This window comes from Macaca nemestrina, chromosome 14 (assembly GCF_043159975.1).
Source record: "Macaca nemestrina isolate mMacNem1 chromosome 14, mMacNem.hap1, whole genome shotgun sequence".
Taxonomy (NCBI): Eukaryota; Metazoa; Chordata; class Mammalia; order Primates; family Cercopithecidae; genus Macaca; species Macaca nemestrina.
In genome coordinates, this window is record NC_092138.1 from 104,883,869 (window position 1) to 104,901,001 (window position 17,133).

The window sequence follows — 17,133 nt, forward strand, 5'->3', positions numbered from 1 at the left end:
GGCAGAAGAATTGCTTGAGCCTGGGAGACAGAGGTTGCAGTGAGCCAAGATCGTGCCACTGCACTCCAGCCTGGTCAACAGAGCGAGACTCTGTCTCAAAAAAAAAAAAACAAAAAAACAAAAAAAACCCAAGAGATAATCCACAAGGTTGCTCTAGAAAGCAAAAAATAAAGTTTTGACTATGAACCTCTCAAAAGAGAGTCAGGAGAAATAAAATCTTAACCAAGTGAGTGAGGTAAAGTAAGTGACAACTAGTGATATATATTGGATTCTTAGTATTGGGGCAGCTACAGGCTGTCTTTTTAGAGACAGGGTCTCACTATGTTGCCTAGACTGCCTTAAATCCTAAATTCAAGTGATCCTCCCAGCTCTGACTCCAGAGTAGTTGGGACTACAGATGTGCACCACCATGCCTAACTCTCCCTATTCTTTTTAAATCCCTTCTTACCCATCTTAGAATCCACTATCTACCATTAACTCCTCCCTTGTAAATAATTTTTAACTCCCTTGATCCACACTCCCTCTGTACAACTCACTTGGTAAAAGCTCAATCCAATTCTTTATTTTGTGCCTGCTTCCAAGCAGCTAAATGTTGGAGAAAAATCGTGCAGTCACAATCCCTTCAAAATTACAAATAAGCAATTCATTAATACCCTTCTTTACTAAGTTCATTTTCCCATCTCCAACAGCCTTTTCCCCTCCACTTTCAACCATCCCTCCTACAGCTAAATGATACTGTCTCCCACTTAACCACGAAAACAGATGAAAGCAGAGAATTACTTATCTTTCCACTACTAATTTCAGTAACCTTCCTGCACCTGTAGCCACATTCCTCTTAAAGATAAGGGGCAATGAGTTCCTGTTCCTGACTAAAGCCAGTCTCACCACCTGTGGCCTAGGTCTCAAGTCCATCTGCCTCCCTCTAAGACTTCACTTAGGTAATTATCTTTTTTTCTCTTGGACACCTTCTTCGACTATCTGTTCAAATGTTGTATCTTCTAAGAGTCTTTCCTAGACTATCCTATCTAAGAGATTTCCCCTTTCTCAATCATTCTTTTTCTCTTTTGTGTGTTTTTTTTCATACTGCCTGTCATTATAAGAGATGCTATATTTATTTATTTCATGTCTGTCTTCTTACTACAATGTAAGCCCCCGGAGGACAAGAATTTTGCCTTTCTTGCATCTATCTTTAGCACATAATACACTGCCTCATAACATCCTAAGTGCCCAATTATTATTATTTTAAAGGCAGGGCATGCCCAGACAATTTTTTTTTTTTTTTTTTTTGGTAGTAGAGACAAGGTCTTGCTATGTTGCCCAGGCTGGTCACAAACTCCTGAGCTCAAGTGATCTTCTTGCCTCAGCCTTTCAAAGTGTTGGAATTACAGGCGTGAGCCACCTCACCCGGCCCCCAATTATTATTTGTTGCATGAATATAGAATAAGCTTCAAACTTCATATGGCCAAAAGAATCACTGATTTTCTGCCCTGATGCATTTCCCATTTCAGTAAAAGAGATCACTCAGTTATGCAGGCTCCATACCTTGGGGTCATCCTTGATTCCCCTCTTTTCTTTATAGCCCACATTCAATTGGTTCACGTTGTCAGCTCTACTTCCAAAATATATTCTAAGTATGACTACTTTTCATAATTTCCATTGCTATAGTCCTACCTGAGCTACCAAACTACCACCTGTGGACCACTATGGAAGTTTACCTTGTCTCCATCCATGCAGACACCAGAGTGATATGTCTAAGACAAAATAAAAATCTCATTCCATTTAAAAAAAACTCTAAAATGACTTCCTATTGCAACCAGAATAAAATCCAAATTGTTTGCCATGGCCAAAATTGCTTATTTACATGTTTACTATTCCTTTTTCCATTAGAAACATTTTGAATAGTACCTAGTATATAATAATCTTTTATAACTTTTTTTTTTTTTGAGACAAAGTCTCACTCTGTCACCCAGGTTGGAGTGCAGTGGTGCAATCTCGGCTCACTGCAACCTCTACCTCCCAGGTTCACACGATTCTCGTGCCTCAGCCTTCCCAGTAGCTTGGATTACAGGCATGCACCACCATGCCTGGCTAATTTTTGTATTTTTAGTAGAGACAGGGTTTCCCCCATGCTGGCCAGGCTGGTCTCAAACTTCTGACCTCAAGTGATCCACCAGCCTTGGCCTCCCGAAGTGCTGGGATTACAGGCATGAGCCACCACTCCTGGTCACTATTTGTTGAGTTGGTTGATCCCTCGCTTTTGACACTCTTCAGAATAGCAATTCTTAAGATCATAACCCCAACATTCTAGTTCTAAAACATATCCACATATTTACATAATATTTATTCTACATATTTTATGTTTACATATAATAAATACATATTCTAAAAAGGGATTATTGGGCATGCACATTTTGTTTCGTTAGAGGGGTGTATAATAGAAAAAGAAAATATAGATAAAATTAATTTATTTAAGTTGAACAAACATTTGCTGAGTTTCTGGTGTTACGTGAACCAAGACAAACAGCCTATCCTCAAAAAGCTCAGAGTGGGGTAGCAACATGTATTTTTTAAACTGAAAGGACAGTCACATTACCTACTTCTCTAATCCTTTGTATTATCCCTGTTTGTTTAAACAGCAATAGAGTGTGTGAAGCTGGCTGGAAATAAGAACTGTATATTATTTGCTCCTCCACATAAAGATACTGAGTTTATGTATCAGGTATTTTCTAGATGCAGGACATATAAAGATGAATAACCCTTGCCAGGCGCCATGGCTCATGCCTGTAATCCTAGCACTTTGGGAGGCTGAGGTGGGCAGATTGTTTGAGCTCAGGAGTTCGAGACCAGCCTGGGCAATATGGTGAATCCCCATCTCTACAAAAAATACAAAAAAAATTTAGCTAGACATGGTGGCCTGTGTCTGTGGTCCCAGCTACTCAAGAGGTTGAGGTGGGACAATCACCTGAGACCGGGAGGCAGAGGTTGCAGTGAGCCAAGATCATACCACTGCACTATAGAGTGAGGTCCTGTCTCCAAAAAAAAAAAAAAAAAAAAAGATTAATAACCCGTGAGATAAATGAAATCTAGTGAAAACACACATGTAAATAAACAATTATAAATTTATTTATTTATTTATTTATTTATTTGAGACTGAATCTTGCTCTGTCATCCACACCGGAGTGCAATGGCGCAATCTCAGCTCACTGCAACCTCTGCCTCCCAGGTTCAAGCCATTCTCCTGCCTCAGTCTCCCAAGTAGCTGGGATTACAGGTGTGTGCCACCACACCCAGCTAATCATACCATAATTTTAAAACTACTATGTATGCAGTGCTGTGGCAGCACGGTGAAGGATGCAATTAACGCTGCCTAGGGAAGTCTGAGGGAAGGTAATATCTGAGTATGATTAGAAATAGCTCTCCAGATAAAAAAGAGAGAGAAAATAATACAATATGGAGTAAACAATATAGACAAGTGAAAAGAAGAGTGAAAAAAATTTATATAGTAATCAACAGTGATTGATTGAATATACCTTAAAAACCAAGTATACAAACGGCGGAGTAGGGTTAGAGTATAAAATCAGGATGAGATTCTGTGATATACTGAAGAACTAATTAAGAATTTAAAGAAGACATACATATTTTAAAAATAAAATAGTGGAAGTGGAAAAGACAGTTTGAAACATAGGAAGATACTGGATAAAAAGTCATGGAAGCAGTAAAACAAACTGGATTACCATGTGAAACACTAAAAATGTGACCAATAATTTTGCTATTATTATTATTTTTGAATGAGTGATATTTTATACATTTATTCTTTTATTATTTTTATTTATTTATATTTTTGAGACAGAGTCTTGCTCTGTTGCCTGGGTTGGAATACAGTGGTATAATCTCAATTCATGGCATTCTTGACCTCCCAGGTTCAAGCGATCCTCCCACCTCAGCCTCCTGAGTAGCTTAAGATGACAGGCGTATGCCACTATGCTCAGCCAATTTTGTTTATTTTTTTGTAGAGGCGAGGTCTCACTGTGTTGCCCAGGCTGGACTCAAACTCCTCGACTCAAGGTATCCACCTGCCTTTGCCTCCCAAAGTGCTGGGAAAACAAGTGTGAGCCACCACACCCAGCTTGGCTATTATTATTTTTACTACTACTATTATAAGTCTGGCAAAAGATAATAAAGTTCTGAACTAGGTACTGCAGATGAAGAATGTGAAGTCTGTTTGAAGGTATGAGAGAGAAGAAAATGGATTTTCAGCATGGGCACTAATTGAGGGTGGCATGGCAATGAAACCACAGTTTCTTCTCTGACTTTTTTAGTCTAACTGCTCCCCAGCAAAGTATTCTCAAAAGCTCCCCTTTTAGCTAAAAAGCTCTATTTCAGGTATGGACAAGCTGAACATATTTCCTAGAGTCTCCCAAATTATCTTGATGTGAAATTCTGTATATGGAACTAGTTTGACTGGGTGCAAACAGCATCTTTTTTCCTTAGGACTCCTGTATCCTCTCTCTAGGCTCTTCAAGTGGGGAAAAAAACTGAGAAGAGAAGCATGTTTCTGCGCTTTTCACTGCACACACACTTATCTTCTATCACACTGCTGCTGCTTGTAGAGCTCATTATGTACAGTGCCCATGCTAGCCACTGAGGAAAGGAGACAACAATATGGAAACAACATAGACCATGGGGGTTACACCTATGGAAGGTAGACAAACATTTAATAAACAGATCATGGGCCATAGTTTCTGTAAAGTATTTTTATAAATAAAGTTTACAGCCATGCCCAATTTATGCATTGTCTGCGGCTGTTTTTTGCTACAATGGCACTGCTGAATGGTTGTAACAGATTCTGTGGCCCACAAAGCCAAAAATGTTTGCTATCTGGACTTCATAAAGAAGTTTGTCAAGCTCTAAAGCAGGCCATTAATTAATTTTATGTGATAGTATGAGAAAGAGGCAGCTGGTTAGTATGAAGTGTTGGGGCAATTACCCTGAAAAACTGAAGGATGAGCTTAACAAAGGAATGGTCTCAAAGGCAAGGCTGGGAGTAACAGCATTATGTAAAAGACCTGAGGTGGGAAAGAGCACAGTGCAAACCATGAACCGAGACAAGGTCAGTGTGGCTTGAGTACAATTATTGTTGTGTAATGAGATCAGAAAGGCAGGCACAGATTACATGATGCAGGGTCTTAGAGGCCACAACACCGATTTTATATCTTAATCTATAGGACAATGAGAGCCTATCAAAGGCTTAGGTGAAGAAGGGTGGTTATGAGTAAATCTGTGCTTTTAAAATATTTCTGTTTTAAGGGAAATAATGGGAGAAGGGGTGGACAGCAAGAGATTTAAGACTAGTTAGAAGGCAACAAGAGATCGAGAAAAGGGGATGACAGCTTGGATCACAAGAAAGGAAGGAAAAAGAAAAAACAGAAATATATAGGAAGATGAATTGGCAGAATTTTTTGACTGATTAAGCGGAAAAAGCTGAAGGAAGGACAGCTGACAAAGATGATTATTATAACATAGCATATATAACAGGCTGGATGGCTAAACAGCGTACATGAGGTGAGTACAATGGAAGGCAGGAGGAGGAGATATGGGAGGAGAAAATTAGCTCAGTTTGTTTAAAGTATCCAAAAACAAAATGAATATGTCCACTAAGAGTTGATAAGACAGGGCCGGGCGCGGTGGCTCACGCCTGTAATCCTCACACTTTGGGAGGCCACGGCAGGCAGATCACTTGAGGTCAGGAGTTTGAGACCCACCTGGCCAACATGCTGAAACCCCGCCTCTACTAAAAATACAAAAACTGGCCAGGCGTGGTGGTGGGCACCTGTGGTTCCAGCTACTCTGGAGGCCAAGGCAGAAGTATCGCTTGAACAGGGGAGGCAGAGGTTGCAGTGAGCCAAGATCATGCCACTGCACTCCCCCCTGGGTGACAGAGCAAGATTCCATCTCAAAAAAAAAAAAAAAAAAAAAAAGTTGATACACTGGCCAGCAGAAGTAGGAAGGCTGGGATGAATTTTTTGGTGAGGTCTCAATAATGAAAGTTTTGTTTAAAAAACAAAACAACAAAAATTGGATAATAGTATTAAACCTTATATACATTAACTTTTATGTCTCGGTTAAATGGACATAGAAAAAGAGGTTACCCACAGGAGAAGAGAAAGAATACACAGGAAAAAAGAATGTTAAAAAGACCAAAAGTCATAAAAAAGATATATATCTGTTTTACCATTTTGCCTGAGACTTTGCTGCTAGGTTTAACTGAATCTGAGCAAATAAGACTGCAAGTATTTTCATTCTCCACAGGTGCTCAGTAGAAATATGGATTCCAGCTATAAAATGGTCTCAAAATATATAAAATGGTCTCATTGAGTGAAGGTCTAAATGCACGTATGTTAATCTGGTACCCAGATCTTACATGCTTTGTTTTGTTTTGTTTTGAGGCGAGTCTTGCTGTGTCCCTCAGGCTGGAGTGCAGTGGTGTGAACAACTTACTGCAGCCTTGACCTCTGGGGTTCAAGCAATTCTTCCACCTCAGCCTTTTGAGCAGCTGGGACCACAACTGTGGGCCACACAGCTAATTTTAAAATTTTTCTGTAGAGACGGGGGTCTCCTTATCTTGCCCAGGCTGGTCTCAAACTCCTGAGCACAAGCAATCCTCCTGCCTCAGCCCCTCAAAGTGCTGGGAATACAGGCATGAGCTATGATGCCCAGCCCCCTTAACTTGCATTTTTGAAAGTCATCACAAACTTCAGGACTGTATATAACACTCCCATAAAAATAAAAAATTAAACCCATATAAAAAAGAATTCTCGACACTTACTTTTCAAGCTCTTCCTGAGAATGGGCAAATGTACAATTTGTTCCTCGTGGACAACCCCCTTGCTGTCGCAGATCTCGGCACATGCTAGTCTTGTATTTGCTGTTTGGCTGAGGCTACAAAAATGGAACACATTCAATGAGTGGCAAAGTGAAGATTCCATTTGTAATTCACTCTAGGAAGTTCAGAACTTTATAATTACACCTTTAATTCTTTTTCACATTAGACAAGTAATTCTTGTGCTGAAACAACTAATATTCCATTGTTTCCTGTTGTGAGTTATGTGACATAACCCTGAGTTGGCACTTTAGATATTCCTTCTGAAGATTATTTGAAACTGGCTCAAATGTTATTATGTCCATTTATTCATTAGTTAACAGAATGCCCAGAAAAATACAATATTTTTTCATCAATTTATTGCTGTCTTAAAATTCTGCTACCAAAATCAAACAATTTTAAAAAGCATTTAAAAAAGCCGAAAGCTTTGTGTACTTAAACTTTCTCAGAAAAGGTAGAATACAATTCCCCCAAAAGTGAAAAATTACCAATTCACTTGTCAACTTGAGGGTACAACTCTCAGGCTTAAACTATCTGAGTTCACACAATGCGGCAGAATATTAAAATTTCACTATGACTTCTACAATTTGCATCAAAATCTAAGATATTCTTATTCTTATGGGCCTAAGATGAAAACATTTGCTTTTCAGTCAACATTTTAAGTTATAATGTCTCCTAAGAATGAGGAAAGAAGAGTACAAAGTGTGGGTTTGATCCCAGCTCTTACTGACAGCACAATCTTTTTTATTTATTTTTATTTTTATTTTTGAGACGGAGTCTGGCTCTGCTGCCCAGGCTGGAGTGCAGTGGTGCCATCTCGGCTCACTACAAGCTCCACTTCATGGGTTCACGCCATTCTCCCTGCCTCAGCCCCCAAGGAGCTGGGACTACAGGTGCCTGCCACGTCTGGCTAATTTTTTGTATTTGTAGTAGAGATGGGGTTTCACTGTGTTAGCCAGGATGGTCTCGATCTCCTGACTTCGTGATCTGTCCCCCTTGGCCTCCCAAAGTGCTGAGATTATAGGCATGAGACACTGCACCCACCCCCTGACAGCACAATCTTATATTATTTAACCTCTTTGAATTTCACCTTGGACATAGCAACTACATTGCAGGTGACTGTGAGGATAAGAAATAATATATGTAAAACATTGAATGTAGTGAATGGCTCATAATAACTTAATAAACAGAAGTTATTAGTATAAAGGATTATATCTTAACTTCTTTTTATTTTATTTTATATTTTTGGAGACAAGAGTCACTCTATCGCCCAGGCTGGAGTGCAGTGGCGCTATCTCGGCTCACTGTAGCCTCTATCTCCCAGGTTCAAGCGATTCTCCTGACTCAGCCTTCTGAGTAGCTGGGATTACAGGTGTCCATCACCATGCCAGGCTAATTTTTGTATTTTTTTTTTTTTTTTAGTAGAGACGGGGTTTCACCATGTTGGCCAGGCTGGTCTCGAACTTCTGACCTCAAGTGATCTGCTCACCTCGACCTCCCAAAGTGCTGGGATTACAGGCGTGAGCCACTGTGTCTGGCCAGGATTATATCTCAATTTCTAAAGTACATTGAAAATTACCTTGAAAATTCAAATTTCAGCTGGGCACGGTGGCTCACGCCTGTAATCCCAGCACTTTGGGAGGTCGAGGTGGGCAGATCACCTAAGGTCAGGAGTTTGAGACCAGCCTGGCCAACATGGTAAAACCCTATCTCTACAAAAAATACAAAAATTAGCAGGGCATGGTGGCGCTTGCCTGTAATCCCAGCTACTTGGGAGGCTGAGGCAGGAGAATTACTTGAACTCAGGAGGCAGAGGTTGCAGTGAGCTGAGATAGCATCACTGCACTCCAGCCTGGGCAACAGAGTGAGGCTTTGTCTCAAAAAAAGAAAAGAAAAAAGAAAATTCGAATTCCATAAATGACAATTTCCCACGGTAGAAAAGAATTAGACAAAACGTTTGGAATCAATTATCTACATTTGGTCAAAAAAATTCTGTAATGAAGTATACTCACATCTAAGATACCCTCAAAACTCTTGCTGTGCTATAAAATGTTACCAAGTACATTAAAAACTGGGTTTCTCCCAAAAGAACAGAGATGGTAAAAACTTATGAGTCACATACTGAGTCCAATTAACAAAACAGCTTGTTAAGATGTTCAGGATGAAACTGAGTTAGAGATAATAGCAGTCAGAAATGTAATAAATATACTTACCTGAGGGGTCTCATGGCCTTTTCTACTATAATTTTGTATGAAGTCCACAAGGCCATGAACTACTGTTTTAACAGCTACCATTGCATTTTCTAGCTGCTCCCAAGTTGGTGAAACAGCATCTAAAATAAGCCACCAAGGGCATGGGGGTTGGGAGGGGAAGAATGTTAGCAGTAATTCTCTTGTATTATTCACCTCGAAAGTAGAAAAAAATATAAGCAACTGAGCATGTTCCCACATACCTGGATTAGGGTCTATGTTTGCAAGAAGCTCTAAATGAGGTCTCAGTCTATTTAAGTTAGCTGGGTCACCTGTTCGTTGCAAAACAATTGTCAATTCCTGGACACTCTTTGCAAATGACTCTGGAGACTGTAGCTAACAAACAGAAATGAGAATGCTTTTTACTTTGGTTCTCATGACACATTTATATTCAAATACTTTCAATTTTCAACACATTTAATAGGTTTTCAAGTGTCTTCAGATTCCATAGTAGGACTATCAGTGATGAATTAAATTTTCACCTCAGAATCTGCCCTATGAAATTCATCATTAGACACTTAGAAAACTTATAAGCTGTATTAACTCTCTGAGGTCAGAATATAGATAAGCTTGAAATTTTGTAAGCCTCACTGCTTTTATGCTAGTATCATGTATTTGTTTCCCTGTTGCATCCCTTTATTTTGCAAGTAGAAAAATAAAAAGAAAATAAGGATAATTTATAAGAGTCTGACATTTAAAAACACAGGAATCTCCAACTGTTTGTGTATAGACTCTTTAGAATATTCTATTACTCTTCAACGTAACAGCAATGGTAGAACATCAGCATCTCTAATTTCACAAACCTTATCAATGATAGACTGCATGTGTGATTTATGAGCCAAATCACCATACAAAAGAGAGGACCACTGTTCAGGTGAAATACGGAGTCCTGCTTCCATAGCAATATGAACAATTTGGGCATCATGTTCCCTGCGTAACGCTTCATAACTCCGAAATTCTTCCTTCAGCTGCATTAAGGAAGAGTCTTCATCTCTTTTGGTAACCTAAGAAATAGAAAAGAGAAAAAGAAACTCATCAGAATTGGTCTGTGCTTTCTCCCTTCAACTGATTCGTTTATTCTTTTTTCACGGAGGCTGGGGGATACTTACATATCAGACACCACACAAACAAGGTACATAGATAAGATAATGTCCTGACCACAAATTCTTTCTGGAACAGAACAGAACTTACATAACTAAATACATAATCCCTGGCTTCAATGATTTCAGCCACTGTTAAGAAAGAGAAACTTATAAGTAGAAAATTACAGTAAAAGTGCTATTATAAGGCTTGATGGCAACAAAGAGGAAAAGGAATTAAATTAGCGAGAAGAACGGGATTTCAGAAAAGGCTTCTCCCAGCTGAAAGCTACATGAATTGATTTGTGTACAATAAATATGAGTCTCCTGAGCAAAGAAAGGTGAGGAGGCCGGGGTGGTGGCTCATGCCTGTAATCCCAGCACTTTGAGAGGCCGAGGTGGGCGGGTCACTTGAAGTCAGGAGTTTGAGACCAGCCTGGTCAACGTGATGAAACCCCATCTCAAATAAAAATACAAAAATTAGTCTGGCGTGGTGGTGGGAGGCACCTGTAATCCCACCTACTCGGGAGGCAGAGGTTGCAGTGAGCTAAGATAGCACCATAGCACTCTAGCCTGAGGGACAGAGTGAGACTCCGTCTCAAAAAAAAAAAAAAAAAACGAAAAAAAAAGGGGGAGAAATAGAATTTTTAAAAGAGCAGCAAGTGGTGAAACAGAAACATGAAAAAGCAGAACACATAGGGTTAAGGTATGATACAGGCTAGAGAATAATAATAGAGGGCATTATATACTACGGTAGGAAATTTGGATATTATCATGAAGGGAATGTGAACCCACTGATTTTTTTGGAGGGGTGGGGATGGGGAGGACAGGGGATGGGGGGGACAGGGTCTCACTTTGTCACCCAGGTTGGAGTGCAGTGGCACGATCTAGGCTTGCTGTAGCCTTGACTTTCTGGGCTCAAGCAATCTTCTCGCTTTGGCCTCCCAAAGTGCTGGGATTACAGGTATAAACCACTGTACAGGGCTGATTTAGGATTTTTAAGCAGAGAAGTGACATGATCAGATTTATGTTTTAAAAAACATCACTTTGGTAACAGGAGAGGATAAAGATAGACAAGCAAGGAATCCAGCTAATAGGTACACATATATTAGCACTACCACATGATAATTAAGAAATTTTCTTGGGAGGCTGAGGCAGGAGGATGGCCTGCGCCCAGGAGTTCAAGGCTGCAGTGAATTATGATGGCACCACTGCACTCCAGCCTAAGCAACAGAGCGAAAGTCCGTCACTTAAAAGAAGAAATTTTCTGCTACCCCAGAAATTATCATCAGGGTATATAGCTTTAACCTCTACTTAAGTAGTAAAAAACTATACATTAAAAAGTTACAGAGTTTTATAGGGCCTAGTGAAGTGTGTAGAACTAGAGATTAATTTCAATAGTTGCCCTAAGAGCATGAAACTAAACACTATGACTATGAGGCAGATAGTGTCCAAGTCTCATTAGTGGAGTTAAATGAATTAATCCCAACACATTTCTATTACCAATTACCTGTTATCTCAAACTAAGCGGTCTGCCAAGAAAACAGTTTTCTGTCTGTACTATTTTCACTCTTGGGAGCTATAAAACCAACAAAATAACCTAAATAAGCTTTGGTTTCAAATTTAAATGTTTTACTTTCATAGAAGCCAATTGGCCTTTCTACTTCCAAGTACATGAGACATTCTCAAGACCCAGGCAGCAACCTACACTCTTGGATCATAAAAACACTTTAAGGATTCAGCTTGCTTTCAGTATCTGTTACTACCTGCTAGCCTATTAGACAATGAAACTACATTTTAAAAATATATTGGGGTTCTTCCCTACCCTTTCCACTAAACAAAAAACAACATCTAAAAGCAGAGTGGACCAATCTCCTCAACCTTCCATTTCCTTGTTGTATGTGAGATAACATGTAGGCCATTTTCAGATTAAAGGTATTAATCTAATCACTACAGAGAATGAGATAACAAAAATAATAATGGGTTACAAAGTTTACATACTCCTTATGAAGTTTTCAATATAGTTCCTGATTTCCTTTTAAGACACTAAATGTAAAGAAATTAGGTTTCTGCAGTCCACTTTTACTTGATAAGAGTCAAGTTTACCAAATGATTTCCTTATGTTCTTTCTGTTACTGACATCTTCACATATGTACTCTTATTTTGCCAATAGATAGTAACAGGTACTACCAAAAGGTGGTACCGCAGATGCAATCAATGCAGAAGGAAAGTTTCCTCTCAACTCTTGTAAGCATTCTGTATTGCTAGGGCCTCTAGACTGGGTAACAGGAATTTCAGGAAATATCTGTCTCACAAACAGGCATGTCTTTCCATAGATACTTAGTGCTTACCTTAAAACAAGAAGCTCGATACAGTAGTTGCACAACATGACCAATACTTGTTTTTGATGCCTGAGGAAATCTTGGTTCTAGTCTCTGCACAACAAAAAGTACCAGAACTTTCCTTGAGAGGGCAGAACCATCTTCCAATGCCAGTAATACCAGCTTCAAGGCCTCTTCTTGCATAGCTAAAAATATTAAAGGAACATAAGTTCATGACAAATGAGGAACCCATCAGATCATGTGTGTCACAGACATCTTTGGGTATTAAGAGTTTATAGTAGCCCATTACCCATAATCTATATTTAATCAGCACAAAGAGGACATCACACGTATATAGTTTATTTAAAAGGTAATCAAGCAAAATAAAACATACTTTCCGTAAATAAAACATTCTTCCACTAAATACCAATCAGAACACAAGTTAACAGAACTTAAAGTATCTTCTGTATTTAACAGTCAATTAGATGATGATAAGGTTAAGGTAAAAAAAAAGTCATTTATAACACACATAGCTGGGTGTGGTGGTTCACACCTATAAATCCCACCACTTTGAGAGGCCAAGGCAGGGAGACTGTTTGAGCCCAGGAGTTTGAGACCAGCTTGGGTAATATAGGGAGACCCTGTCTCTACAAAAAATGTTAAGTATTAAAAAAATTAGCAGCCGGGCGCGGTGGCTCAAGCCTGTAATCCCAGCACTTTGGGAGGCCGAGACGGGCGGATCATGAGTTCAGGAGATCGAGACCATCCTGGCTAACACGGTGAAACCCCGTCTCTACTAAAATACAAAAAAAATTAGCCGGGCGAGGTGGCGGGTGCCTGTACTCCCAGCTACTCGGGAGGCTGAGGCAGGAGAATGGCGTGAACCCGGGAGACGGGGCTTGCAGTGAGCTGAGATCCGGCCACTGCACTCCAGCTTGGGCAACAGAGCTAGACTCCGTCTCAAAAAAAAAAAAAAAAAAAAAAAAAAAAATTAGCCAGGCATGGTGGCATGCGCCTGTGGTTCCAGCTCTTGGGAGGCGAAGTGGAGGATCACTTGAGCCCGGGAGGTTAAAGCTGTAGTGAGCTGTGATCACGTCACTGCACTCCAGCCTAGGTAACAGAGACGGACCCCATCTCAAATAAATATATAAAAATTAAATACACAGAACTACTCTGACAACGATATGCAAAGGACCCACAGCACGCTTATAATAAATGGTATTGTTTTCATGCATGAGACTGTTACTTTGCCTGTCAGAACTATTTTGCATATAATTTAAAAAATATTAGCCTCTGAATGCAAAACCCAAAGAAGGTATTAATTTCATTTATGTTGCTTTATAGCCAGGAATATATAGTATAATCTGAAGCTAATCATTAGAGAAAATCAGATTTCTAAATTAAGAAATATTCTGAGGCTGGGCACGCTGGCTCATGCTTGTAATTCCAGTACTTTGGGAGGCCGAGGCGGGCAGATCACCTGAGGTCAGGAGTTCGAGACCATCCTGACCAACATGGTGAAACCCCATCTCTACTAAAAATACAAAAATTAGCTGGGCATGGTGGTGTGCATCTGTACTCCCAGCTACTCAGGAGGCTGAGGCAGGAGAATCCCTTGAACCCGGGAGGCAGAGGTTGCAGTGAGCCGAGATTGCACCGAGCCGAGATTGCACCACTGCACTACAGCCTGGCGACATAGCGAAAGTCCATCTCAAAAAAAAAAAATAAAAAAAGAAATATTCTGTAAAATAAATAGCCTGTATTCTTCAAGAATATGTGTCATGAAAGTTCCAGAATAAAGACGACTAAAAAGAGACATGACTAAAACATACAGAAAGTGATCTTGAACTGGATCTTACACTTGAAGAAAATAAATACTATAAAAGATATTTTTGGAATAGGTGACAAAACTGGAATATGAACTACAAATTGTATATAGTACTGTATTGTATCATTAATTTTTAAAAATTTAATGAATGTAATATTGTTACATAAGAGAGTATCCTTGTTTTCAGGAAACACACTGAAGTATTAAAGGAACGGAGCATAAAATAAACAACCTACTCTCAAATGGTTCAGAAGAGAGGGAAAAAATAACAAATATGGCAAAATATTAGAAACTGCTGAATGTTGGTAAAGAATATACAAAAAATTCTCTGCATTATTCTTACAACTTTTCCAAAAATACGAAATTATTTCAAAATTACAAATTACAAATACATGGTTATCAATCAAAACAATACAGCTTAAGAGCTGAAATATTATCTGGATTCAAAATACCAACCCTTTTTCTAAGTGAGGCTATTGAGGTCCAGAGAAGTTAAGTGTTTAAGCCAAGGTAACATATCTAGTTACCAACAAAATTGGAACTATAATGGCAAAAACCACAATTACTTTTGCACCAATCTAATAGAACCAAGGACCTTTAAAAATTTTTTAATTTTTTCTTTTTTCTTTCTTTCTTTTTTTCACCTCCCAGTGTTTCTCTGCTAGCAAGGACTTCTTTTAAAAACTGAGATAAAATTAACCATTTTAACTGCACAATTCAGTGGTATCTACTATATTCACAATGTTGTACAACCATCAACTCTAATTTAAGACATTTTCATCACCCCAAAGGAAACTCATTGCCATTAAGCAGTCACTGTTCATACACTCTATACACAGCCCCGGCAACAGTAGGCTGTCTGGTTTCTTTAATTTAATGTGGGTTTTTTTTCTTTTTCTTTTTCTTTTTTTTTTTTTTTTGAGACAAAATCTCGCTCTGTTACCTAGGCTGGAGTGCAGTGGCACAATCTTGGCTCACTGCAACCTCCACCTCCTGGGTTCAAATGATTCTTGTGCCTCAGCCTCCTGAATAGCTGGGATGACAAGTGTACACCACCATGCCCAGCTAATTTTTTTGTATTTTCAGTAGAGACAGAGTTTTGCCATGTTGGCCAGGCTGGTCTCAAACTCCTGACCTCAAGTTATCCACCTGCCTCAGCCTCCCAAAGTGCTGGGATTACAGGTGTGAGCCACTGCGCCCAACCTAATGTAGTATTTTTGAAGCTCATCCACATGCAGCATATATATGCATTTATTCCTTTTATGGCTGAGGAATAGCCTATTTATGGACATACTACATTTTGTTAATCCATTTATCACTTGATGGACATTTGGATTGTTTCCACCTTTTGACTACTGCAAATAATGCTGCAATAAACACTTGCATACAAGTATTAGTTTGAATATCTGTTTTCTATTCTTTTGGGTATACACCTAGGAATAAAACTGCTGGGTCATATGGTAATTGTTTAACTTTTTAAGGAACTGACAAATTATTTTCCAAAGCAGCATACCATTTTACATGCCCACATTCTCCACATTCTCATCAACATTTGTTATGTTCCATTTTTAAAAATTATAGCTACTCCCAGCATTTTGGGAGGCCGAGATGGGAGGATTACTTGAGGCCAGGAGTTCTGAAGTTACAGTGGGCTAAAACCATGCCACTGCACTCCAACCTGAGCAATGGAGCAAGACCCTGTCTCTGAAAAAATGAAATAAAATAATGGCCAAGTGGGTATAAACAAGTATGTCACTGTGATTTTGATTTGCATCTCCCTAATAACTAAATACACTCAGGATTTTTTCATGTGCTTGTTAGCCATCATGTCTCTTCTTTGGAGAAACGTCTACTCAAGTTATGTGCCCATTTTTAAATTAGGCTGTCTTTTTGTTTCTGAGCTGTAGAAAAAAGAGATTTGACACCTAGTCTAGTGCTTCTTTAAAAGTAAACATCAGAAACATCTAAAGGTAACATTCTTTAATTCTGTATGAAACTAGATTTTTGAAATATTTTAAAAATTTGTATAACGGAAAATTTTAAACACACATAAAAGCAGAGATAACATGCACCCATAACACAGCTTTTGCCAGTCAGGTTTCATCTACTTCGTGCTCATTTTTGTAGTTTACTTTGGTTGGAGTATCTAAAAGTCCCAGACAATATATTACTTCATTCTTAAGTACTTCAGTATGTAATTCTAACAGATAAGACTTAAAAAATTGTTTTAATATAACACCACTATCACACCTAACAAAAGTAATATATTTTCTTTCTTTTTTGAGACAGGGTCTTGTTCTGTCATCCAGGCTGGAATGCAGTGGCATAATTGCACTCATTGCACTTCCACCTCCTGAGCTCAAATGATCCTCCTGACCACAGGCATGTGCCACCACACCTGACTCATTTTTGTAGAGATGGAGTTTCGACATATTGCCCAGACTGGTCTCCAACTCCAGGACTCAAGCAATGCGGCGCCTAGGCCTCCCAAAGTGATGGGATTACAGGCATGAGTCATCCCACCCAGCCACATTATTTTCTTAATGTGATCTAATATTCAGTCTGTTCTATTTTCTCCCATTGTCTCAAAAATGTCTTCTGAAAGTATCCAAAGTTCACATATTGCTTTTGATTGATGTATCTATAGGCTTTAGAAAAAAATCTGTATCAATTCTCCACCATCCTCTAACCCTCTCATTTAAAAGAAAATCCATTTGTTAAAGAAAAATTTTTCTGAAGTTTCCCACATTATAGATCTGATAATTTTGCGCTGACA

At 39.0% G+C, this 17,133-nt stretch overlaps 1 protein-coding gene and 1 non-coding gene across 8 annotated transcripts in view; both read right to left on the minus strand.

Moving 5' to 3' along the window:
* LOC105463886 (ring finger and CCCH-type domains 2) overlaps positions 1-17,133 on the minus strand; it is a 57,289-nt gene that overhangs the window by 22,252 nt on the left and 17,904 nt on the right. For all 7 annotated transcript variants that reach the window (XM_024787381.2, XM_024787382.2, XM_071078287.1 and 4 more), the window contains 5 exons: positions 12,560-12,735; positions 9,933-10,133; positions 9,333-9,465; positions 9,094-9,212; positions 6,827-6,939 (listed from right to left, as the gene is read on the minus strand). In XM_024787381.2, coding sequence (XP_024643149.1) covers positions 6,827-6,939; positions 9,094-9,212; positions 9,333-9,465; positions 9,933-10,133; positions 12,560-12,735 — 742 coding nt within the window. The remainder of the gene's footprint in view (positions 1-6,826; positions 6,940-9,093; positions 9,213-9,332; positions 9,466-9,932; positions 10,134-12,559; positions 12,736-17,133) is intronic.
* LOC112423527 (small nucleolar RNA SNORD90) lies at positions 9,552-9,662 on the minus strand. The gene has a single exon (XR_003014005.1). It is a non-coding gene; the product is annotated as a small nucleolar RNA SNORD90 (small nucleolar RNA).